Source organism: Marmota marmota, unplaced genomic scaffold, assembly GCF_001458135.2.
Source record: "Marmota marmota marmota unplaced genomic scaffold, marMar, whole genome shotgun sequence".
In the NCBI taxonomy this organism is placed as follows: Eukaryota; Metazoa; Chordata; class Mammalia; order Rodentia; family Sciuridae; genus Marmota; species Marmota marmota.
The window spans coordinates 12,824,310-12,835,287 of record NW_026000093.1 but is presented as its reverse complement, the minus strand read 5'-3'; the positions used below and the strand labels follow the sequence as shown (position 1 = coordinate 12,835,287).

General features: G+C 38.8%; 1 protein-coding gene across 5 annotated transcripts in view; it reads right to left on the bottom strand.

The window, feature by feature from the left end:
- Positions 1-217: 217 nt before the first annotated feature.
- Positions 218-10,978, bottom strand: part of Arfgef1 (ADP ribosylation factor guanine nucleotide exchange factor 1) — a 102,972-nt gene continuing 92,211 nt past the window's right edge. For 4 of the 5 annotated variants that reach the window (XM_015485819.2, XM_048782951.1, XM_048782953.1 and 1 more), the window contains exons 34-39: positions 10,415-10,547; positions 6,991-7,130; positions 5,768-5,936; positions 4,504-4,642; positions 3,200-3,317; positions 218-1,680 (exon numbers count right to left, since the gene is read on the bottom strand). In XM_015485819.2, coding sequence (XP_015341305.1) covers positions 1,516-1,680; positions 3,200-3,317; positions 4,504-4,642; positions 5,768-5,936; positions 6,991-7,130; positions 10,415-10,547 — 864 coding nt within the window. In that variant the 3' untranslated portion in view covers positions 218-1,515. The other variant, XM_048782954.1, reaches the window with a different exon arrangement.

Here is a 10,978-nt window from a genome sequence, read left to right as displayed (position 1 = left end):
GGGATACAATCTCGACATTGTGAACTGCTCCAAAGGGAACTTGAGCTTTTTCTCTCAGCTTTCAAAAAAGGTAGTGCCTTATTTGGGTTATTAGTGAATTTACACAAAAAATTATGAATATACTATGGCTTACAGAGCAGTGTGTGTGGGAGAATCTAATAGTCTACTCATACTTTGGCTTTTAAGGAAAAAAATAAAACATGGGGCTGTGGGTTAAGCAGGTTTTCATTGCACTAATGAAATAATTCAAAAACTTTATTGACCTATAACCTGATTAGAATATGCCAGATGAGAATATTGTACAGAAAGTTGTACAGAATTTTTTACATAGAAAACTTTACATCTGTACCATATACATTTTATCCATCTGAAAAAATTTTCTACATCCACTTTTAATACGGAATGCTTGACAATCTTGTCTTTAACCATCAGAGCACAATTCACAGTATGAATACAATTCCAGTAAATATAACCTCCCAAACCATGCCAGATTTGTTATTTTAATATATTCAACATTAAATTCTGTACATAGAATAAAATCTACATCAAGCCCCGCCACCCAAAAGAAAAGAAAGTGACAGCAACCTAGATTCATTTGCAGTGATTCAAGTTTCTGTCCATGAAGGATCATTCTATTTAATGGCTCATCTTTAAAAGCCCTAAGAGAAGTATATTACAGGTAGTTATTGTCAGTAGGGATATTTTCTACCTTTGCTTTTTCCCCCGTCGTTGATCTTGACAAATGTCAGTCACAACAGCTTCTGGGCATGTCAAACTCAAAATTTCTACCCCCCAAAAAAGGGCAAAACTAAAATTCCACACAAAATAAAGACAAAAAGTTCAACCCAAATGTTTAGTGCATTTGACAAAATATTATGGGTGTTTAGCAACTGGATAAGAAAATAAAGAAATAAAATAAAACATTGCAGGAAGAACTATATAATGTTTAAGATTTTTATATTACAGACCTGCATCTCTGTACATTTTTCACAGAAGAATGATTACCAGAATCTCAGATAGCCTGAGTGTGCAAAAATCTTCAGAATAAGAATACCATAGTTGCTAAATATCTTTTACCGTCAACAATAATTCTTTTTCCCCCAACCCCCAATTATAAACATTTTATCCTTCAAAATACAGCTCTCCTGAGTTGTACTTCTTGCAGAAGTTCAATCTTTACATCTATAGTTCTTTGGGTAAGTTTTTCTTCCACACCTGCCAAAAATATGTGGGGCTCTCCCTGCCTCAAAGGACAGGGAAGGACCCATGAGCATAAGCTGACAGAGTTTAAACAGGCTTTCTGCTTATCATGAGCCCAACATGACAAAGAATCCACCAGATCACTAAAAGGGACTGGACTGTTCCAAGTTTTGATTTATAGCTCTAAGCACATTTACCAGTAACCCTCAAACACTGCAATTCTGTGAAACCATTTTTCAGGTAGGAATCCTCAGCTCCAGGGTCCTTTTAAAGAGCAGAGGGATGTAAACACCAACAGAAAAAAATAAGTTCCCATCATTGCTTGTGTAGTCCAAGTTCCTGCTCAGGTGGTTGTGATATCTGAAAAACAACTCCGATTCGCAGAAAAAATCTTCTAAGAACAGCACGAAGTTCAGGAATCAAGTCAAATTGCATAATTTCACATAAGAGAGGATAGTAGAATGATGCGTGAGCTTTAAACTGGGGGGAAAATTAATTTCTCTGTTAGTAGTGCTTACATTACAAATTAGAGAGCCTAAACTGCCTTTGGAGTCAGCTCTTGGGGGTGTGAACTGATTACGGAATATGGAGGAAGGGCTGAGTCTGCCTCAAGCAGTGACTACTTGGATTATGGATTATGGAACTGAAAGACTGAGAAGAATTCAACAGACTCAAAACAAACTCATTTAATTGTCTATCATCATTTTGAAAAACATTTTCTACTACATATCTTTGATAAATTTTTAGTAATTGAGCACCGTCTGTCCTGAGTAATTGCAAAAGTAAGAAACAGTTCTAGTTCCTATTCTATTTCTTTGTATCAGATATGGGTGATTGAAATTATATCTTTTGTTAAACAAAAAAGGGAATTATTAAAACAATGTTTACATTTCAGGGAAAATTCTACCTAATATTACAATATAAAATATATAAACATTTTCCAGGCAAAGCACATTGAAATTTTTACAGTTCAACTTATATATCTGTACTGAAATCTGCTACAGTTCCCTCATCTGAACACTGGTCTGGTTTGTTTTTCTCTCTTCCTGCTCCTCTGTACCCACCACACAGATGGACGCAGGATGACATGTTGTGAGCAAAATACGCAGATAGTGAATTGAGACACTCTGGGGATGGGGGAGAGTTTGGAGTCCTCCAAGCTTTACCTGGCTCACAAATCTGATAGAACACTTCTGGACACAGGGATTAACACCTGATTGCTGAGTGGGATCCCCCTACCTCCACACAGGGTCCTAGGGTTTGAAGTGTCAAGGCAGTGTTCAACTTATTCAGGGGGTCACAGCAAACCTTGTTTCCTTATATTTAAGCTATAAGTTACTATATTCTTTTGAGTAAAATGTGTACTTTTTAAAATATAGTTTTTAGTTGTAATTGGACACAATACCTTTATTATTTTTATGTGGTGCTAAGGATTGAACCCAGGGCCTCGCACGTGCTAGGCGAGTGTTCTACCACTGAGCCACAACCCCAGCCCCATAAAATGTGTATTTCTGAAAACCTTTAAATATGCATTTATTTTTATAGTTACATAAATGTTTTACGTTTCTATTGGTATAAAATTTTTACATTTCACAGCCAGCTCACTAGAGCTCTGTGGTTACGTGGAACCACTAAATACCTGGAGCACAGGCCCAGGGAGCTGATGTAGCCTCAGGTAGAGGGTGCAGTGTAAGGCCATGATGCTGTTGGACAGCTGTTTTAAAAATTGGGGATGTCAATGACTCCAGTGGTCAGGATGGGAATTTCAATGTTGGAGGAGCCCAGGAGTTCATCAAGGTGTCCTAAGGAATTCTGCTTCTTCCCCCAGTGAAACAACTGATGACTATAGAACAAAGCTGAGCAAGGAGAAAGCAAACTGAGGAGGAATGAGGCAGATACAGACGGGCCCAGTGTGCAACAAGGAGTAAGCAGCACGGTTGCTGAGAGTGAGCAACACGGGGCTAGAAACACGATGAGGGACAGGAGGCCTCAGACTTACCCTATTATCACTGATCTTTAGAACTTTAGTTAGAAACAACAGCAGTAAGTTGGTCCAGGCTTCCCGATGGCTTTCTGATGTGAGAGTGAGGAAATAACTCAGTGCTTCACTGCAGACGCTGCAAAAGAAAGGTTTCTTTTTATATAACGTGCATGCCTGCTGCTTTGTGTGTTCACTGAGAAAGAATGATTAAGAAAATTAGGGAAGTGAACATTAGCTACTAAGGAACTTGTTAGATCCCACGTGTTTACATTTTTAACTAGTGTCAACATTAACATTTATATTCCATAAATTTAAAAAATCCCAGCAACTTAGGAGGCAGAGGCCAGTCTGGGCATGTTAGCAAGACTGTCTCAAAATAAAATTTAAAAAGGGGCTGAGGTTATAGCTCAGTGGTATAGTGTTCTGGGATCAATCCCCAGTACCACAAAAACAAGCAACAAAACTAATTAGAAACTTTTTAAGTCTTAATGACTTAAAGCCAAGGTTTCAGAGTACATGTAGAAGCTTGATGTCAACAGACCTGGGCTGAAACCTGGGGTGCCTCTTTCCTTCATTGCTTATTAGGCTCCAGACCATTCTGGATCTGAATAGTCTTGCCACAGTAAAATGGGAGAATACAGACTAGGTGATTTCTTAAAATTCTAAAAAGTATTTAACTGGTCTCTTAAGAAAACCTACTTAAGTAGACAGAAAACTATGAGGCAGATGACAGTATTCTTTCTAAATGGCATGTTTCATTCTTAGCATGAATTCAAATTTTAGTTGTCACAAAGTCAAACCAATAAAAAACCAAATATTTTTTCAAACTAAATGCAGGAAGGCTGGTAGGCAGGCAGGCTCTCATTTTCACAAATGAATGTTGTATAAAAACGGATTTTCTAATAATATTACGAAGACCTAAAAACTGTTATCAGAAAGTCTCTAAATTTTAGAGATAAAGCTTTCTCCTTCATACTGTGTTAGACATAATCTGCTCATATGCCACCAATTGTATAAGCACATTCATCTAAGCCAGAAATGATGGCACATGCCTATAGTCCCAGACTCTCAGGAGGCTGAGGCAGGAGGATCGCTTGAGCCCAGGATTTTGAGGCAAGTCTGAGCAACACAGCGAAACCCTATCTCAAAAAAATAAGCACATTCACCTGTAAGACTGTATTTAACTTTTGTAGTTGATCTGTAAAATAGGGGCTTCCAGGCCCCAAAGGTTCAGCTACCTTCTTGATCTTGTCATTGTCCCTTTCCTGCTCTGCGCCACGCAGCCACGTGGATCAAAGGCAGTAATCAGTCGAGAGTCTTACTTTAAAAGCCTCTGCTGGACCTCTTCCCAGGCACTGACCCGGCTCTCATCCATGTACATCCGGAAGAGAATGCGCAGCCCACAGGCCAGGCTGCTTGTCTCCTGCTTAAGAAGGTTGGGCTTGGACTTGCCTTTGAAGCCTGCAGAAAGGGAATGTTTCCAGGATTAGACTGGAAAGGTATTTTACTTAAAAGCAAACAGCCCGTTGGGAGGCAAATTCTCTGTGCATTCAACTGTTGGCATCAGATGTCTATAAAGCAGGACTGCCCTGAACCACACCCCTGGTGCCCTTACAGAGCTGATATAAGATTTAGAACAACTTGTGGCCCTGGAAAGTGGAACCCTTCAAATGAACTACATCTGAAACCCTGCAGTCAAAGCTGCAGAAGTACAATGAGGTCTGCCAGTGGAAGGGCTCCCACATGAACACTGGGTGGGGTGGAGGAGGAAGAGGAATACTGTTTGAATACCAGAGGTGCAAAGGGTACAGTATGTGTGGAAACAAGAGGCCTAGTCACTTTTGCAGGAACAGTCCCAATAAAATGGTGGCAATAAGGCGAAGAAAGGAGAAATTAAAAATAAGTACAATCTGTTCCTTCTGGAAGTTAGGTTATAAAAAGAAAAGGATGCAAAAGGCATTTTACATTAAATAAGCAAATGTAAAGCACCAAGCACTCTATTTGATGCAAAATTTGATGTTAAGTAAACATCAGCTCCCTTATTTTTCCGTATTTTGCTGTTTCTGTGTTGTTCTAATAGGTACCAAATAACTATTTCTTACATAAAAAATTAACAATGTCAATGTACTTGATAAATTAACAAATTTAAATAAAAAGTAAGCTTTATCTAAAACAAATACACCTCCGGATCCTAGTACATTTACGTCTGTCCTGAGGTATGGCCAACTCCCAAATAAAAAGAAGTCAAGTATACATGGCAGATTTCATGGGCAGGGTCTTCACACATCATTTTTCTTTATAAAAGGACAGCTTTTTATTTTGCTGATGAGTATCAATAGGAAGGCCCACGTTGGATTAACAAGATGAAAGAACAATCAGTCAAATTAGTTAAGAAGGGAAGAGGCTAAACACAGGGGAAATGAATCCACTCAGGTTGTTATTTGGGTTATTGTTGACTAGGAAGAACCAATTACATGACTATTATTAACAGACCTGAAGTGAATAATCTGTGAGTCCGGATAGTGCACACACCTCCAGCATATCCTTTCACAGTGAACAGGACCATGTGGGACCTGAGCAACTTACCTGCTTTCCACAGAGCAGTTCTCTGTTCATTGTTGGAATTGAATGCTTTTGCAAATCTATGTGACTCTAATAAGCAGTCCAGTAGTTTAAAAAGTTGCTGTGATGTTAAAAAACGGTACATTCCTTGGTCTTGTGTATCAACTCGAACATCGAAGTCCACTGCATCTCTCTTTGAAAAACAAACCACCACAGCACCATCATCACAATTTTAGTAAATTTAACACTGAATATCCTCCCTCAAAAACCTGTTTTCATGCAAGACATGAAAACTCAATCTGTTCTATCTTAGAAGAAAAAAGGGAACTGTCCACCTTCTGTTATGCATCCTAATCACCAAGCACCCCTCCAGGCCCTATGGTCACTGGTCACTATGCCTATTTCCAGTCCTTAGGGTTCCCCCTTCTCTTCTCAACCACAAACTTCAACAAACTCCTACTACAATATACCAACTTTTTGGTATCTGGATCCCACACGTTTTGCCCTCTCTGTTTACCATGAATGGACTCTGGATGGTGCCTTCTCTACACATGAATGGACTCTGGATGGTGCCTTCTCTACACGAGGTACCATCCCCAGTCACTCAGAAATACTGCTTTAGCAAACCCCCACTCCACACCTGCCACCACTCAGGTTTTCTCCCCACTAGAAAACTCTCATTATATATAACACATATTGCCATACTGCCCAACAATGCAACCCTCTCTCGACCTCTCACGCTTCCTCCTCCAGCTACCACCCCGTTTCTCTCTGTACCCTCTTCACAGCAAAACTCCTGGACACACTTAACAATGTTTGCTGTCTCCAATGCTCTCCTTTTGTACATATTTCAATTACTCTTTTGTCTTCAGTGTAAAACACTGACACACTGTCAAGGTCACCACACCCTCCAAATTTACAGAGAGCAATTCTCAGGTGTAATATTATTTGACTTGTCCAGAGCATCAGATCACATCCTTCTGAAAACTTCTTTATTCGACTTCAAGTATGACACTGACAGTTAACTTTCCCCAATTCCCTGATTCTCATTCTTAGTCCCTGACCCTCCTCCCTGCTGCAGCCATTCAATGCCTTGTGATATCAACCACTCTTGAGGTTTACAGTGACATCTCTGTGATGAAGGTCCTCCAAATTAAATTCCTAGTCTGGCCTCTGCTTTGGAGCCCAGGCCAGTATCACTAACCTCCTTACTCCTACACATAACGTGGCTCTGTTAGGGTCCTTACCTGGGCTGCAGCTAAGTTTTCCGCATCTTCCTTCTTACTTGTGGCTGGGAAGAACACAATGTTGTCGATGGTCTGGATAAGTTCCAGCTGCACAACACATTTAATCAACAGGGCAGCAAACAATTTTTGTTCTGGAAATTCTGTGAGGAAACCCCCCCAATGCACATGCAAACAAAACATTATTTTGAATCCTTCATAATTTCTATGACATTACAATGCTAAGGAAACATTTAATATATATGCAGGTAACCTGCACATATCACACTGAAAAGGACATACTGCTTTAGTACACAGGCATTAATGTTTAATCAATATCTAGACACATCTCAGAAAAGTAAAAGTTTAAATAAGCAAAAATACCCTACATGATTTAGGATAGTGAATATGGGTCAAGCTGGTTCTACCACCAATTTTGAAATAACATTCAGGATATTCTTGAAATAAATGTAACAAATGAATAAAAACATAAAAATGTAAATAGCATTTACTACAAACCCAAGTCTCACCTTTGAAAATAAGTAATATACAAACCTGGACCATAAAAAAACAATAGGAACCAGATCTACATGAGATAGGAAGTAGGACAGCCAAGGATTTTGATCAAACTATGCGTAAGTTTAGCCATAGAATATTTCATTTGAGTTTAGATTAGTAGTTGTGGCTAAACCTGTCTTATTTTCAAATGGATCCAGCAGTAAACAAGTTATAAAAAGTTATGCCAAGTACATTACTACAAAAATAACCAAATAAAGAAAGCTTGGGAGGCTGAAGCAGGAGGATTGTGAATTCAAAGCCAGCTTCAGCAAAAGCAAGGCAGTAAGTAACTCGGCAAGACCTTGTCTCTAAATGACTTCTTTTCTTTTTCCTTAGCTGTAACACAAGTTACATTCCTCTATGCTGAACAAATTTGCTCTACAGGGCAGTTCTGACAACCCCCCAACCTTGAGGACAATTTCATTAGAAGAATGTTCCATTTCACTGACCATGCAGATACAGAAACATGAGGTTAGGCAAGAAAATTTGGCTGCCACGTTGCTGTGTATGGCAACACTGCCTAGTGGCCCTAGTGAGGGCAGAAAGACCCAGACAACAAGACCACACCTCTATCCTAAAGTCTCAGGGGCAGCTACCTAAGAGGGACAGCAGGTCAATCAGTTTCAAAGTAATGGTTCCAGCTCTGGATAACTTAAAAATCCCTCAGTTTCTTTCTACCATAAAAGGTATTACTACACATTTTCTTTTTCTAAAAGTAATTTAAATTTATTCTTAAAATAAATTTAAATTTAGGGGCTGGGGTTGTGGCTCAGTGGTAGCGCACTTGCCTACCATATGTGAGGCACTGGGTTCGATTCTCAGCACCACATACAAATAAATAAAACAAAGGTCCATCAATAATTAAAAGATATTTTTAAAAAAGTTAAAAGAAATAAATTTAAATTTAAAATAAATTAAATCGATTCTTATTGAGGTCATTAAAAAAAGGTCCCTTTCCAGATATTTTTCAGGAAGAATGTTCAATTTAACATTTGATTCTTACTGCTAGATCTCAAGTTAAAAAAAAAAATTATAACAAAGGAACCCACAAGTCTACAAGGTAGCTCTTCCTAAAGTATAGTCTTCATCTTCCTCTACTACAGTCACAACTGACAAGGTGCACTCCTTCCTTCATGTGTGTCATAAAAGCACCTCAGTCCCTGGGACAAACTCCTAGTATTACTTGACTCCAGAGAGGACTTAGCAGCAGGCAGATGTCTAAGGAGATGTGTCATCTTTAGTTCCAACATGTGCTGCTGGTGGATGTTAAGAGGTTTCAGCAGCACCCAAGCACCTAGGTGCTCCTAGCAACTGAGAGTTTGACAGATAAGGCTGCGCTGTGACTGAACAGGGAAGCTGCCTTGCCACACTTTGTGGCAACTTTTGAAAACTGACAGAGATCCTAACTATAGTCCACCAGCAGGGACCAGAAGCAGGTCTGCGGACAATATCTATTTGGACGAATTCTATTCATAATAAGGCTTGACAGTGCCAAGGTTATATCATGTGACTATTTCACTGGGTCACCACAGGAGAGAAAACAAACCAAAGTAGATTTTAACTACATGGGACTGCAGGTACAGAATCAAGACTAGATAGAGCAATGGTGTTTTCTGAAGGTATGTAGAAAAAACTGAGGCAGTTGCCTTTCAGACAGTTGAAGTACTATGCTGCCATTCTCATCAGACAGAGAAACACCCCCTGTAAAAAAGATGCCATGGGCTATAGGAAACAGTTTGATGGTTATTCACAAAGTCAAACAGAGAATGACCCAGTAATTCTACTCTTCATCTGCAGAAGAACTGAAAACAGGTACTTAAGCATTATTTGTACATGAATGTTCACAGCAGGACTATTCACAATAGGAAGGTGGAACAAACTCAACATCCAACAGTGGATGAATGCACAGCCAAATATGGTACCTACATATATAATGGATTATTATTCAGTAATAAAAAGCAATATGTTAGTGATCCATCGTACAATAAAATGAATCTTAAAAACATAATGCTAAGTGAAAAAAGCCAGATACAAAAGGTCAAACATTGTAGAATTCCATTTATATGAAACGTACAGCCAATCCATAAATGAAAGCAGAAAGGTAGTTGCCAGGGGGTAGGGAAGAGGAGAGTAGGGAATGGTTGCACAATGGTCACGGAGTTTCCTTTTTGAGGTGAAAAAGTGTTTGAGAACTAGACAGAGGTCACTGTTGCACAACATACTAAATGTACTAAATGTCAATAAATTGTTTAAAATAGTTGCTGTTTTGTGAATTTAACGTCAATTTTAAAAAAGTACTTAAAGCTGTCCTGTTCTTTTCTAAGGAGATGGCAGTCTTCCCTAGGGGTTATTTTCCTGCAGCAAATGAAACTGAACCAATTTAGTAAAAGTGAAGGAGATTCCCCTTTTTTGGGAAAAGGTGAGAGGACTAAAGGTGGCCCTTGGCTTCCTATGTAGATCTGCAGAATGGGCAACAGTGTGGCAAGACTTGATCCTTAGAGGTGGGTGTTCTTGCCTAGAGAGCAGGGGTCCTTTATTAAGTGCCCTGACAGATGGGTAGAAGGCGGCAATGTTGGACCCTATCTGTACAGATAGAAAATGGAGCTGACATATGGAGAGGATGCAGAAGGAAAACCCATGTTCTCAATATAAACATTAGCCAAATGCATTGCTAAAATGCAGAAAAAGCTAATATTGCAAAAGTGTTAGTCTGGTTCTTGGATAAGACAATTTATCTGTCAGTGATGTATGTCCAAGTCGGGGTTGGTACAGTAAAGAAGTAGCTACATAATCAATTATAGCATATGCTTATTAATATAAAAGTAAATTTAAAAGTTATCCCTTAGCTACATAAAGACACAACTTATTTTTACTAAGAGAAATAACTCACTTGCTGTAGATTTAATTTTGCTGACTTCTTCATTCACAGTAGTGACAGAAACCAATGATGCTTGCTGTCTATTATCTGCAGATCTTGGCTGAATAGAATCATGTATATCTACAGATTTCTGTGATATTGTATCCTAATAAATAGAAAAAAAATCAATGTTAAGCACACTGAAAGGATGAAAATATTTTCTATTACACCATTCTAAAAAATTATACTGTGTGTATATATTATTTTACAGTGATGGAGTATTATTTTTACCTCTAATTTTAAAAAGTACTCCAAAGTGCACAGCAAGAAAATTCACCTAAGAATTAAAGTTAAAAAAAAAAAAAAGAAGTATCACTGTTTATTGGCAAAATTTTAGTAGTATAGAGAAGAATACAAGGAAGAAAGGGTAAAAGAAGAAGTGAGTATCAGAAATGGTGGTAGCAGCAGCAATTAGCAGCTCAGGAGACCAGAAGGTGAGAAAGTGCTATAGCATTTGGAGAAGTCTGTGAGCCAGATTTGGAAGCACCCTGTGTCACCACTTTGGATCCTGGACCAGGCACAGACACAGTGTGGCTT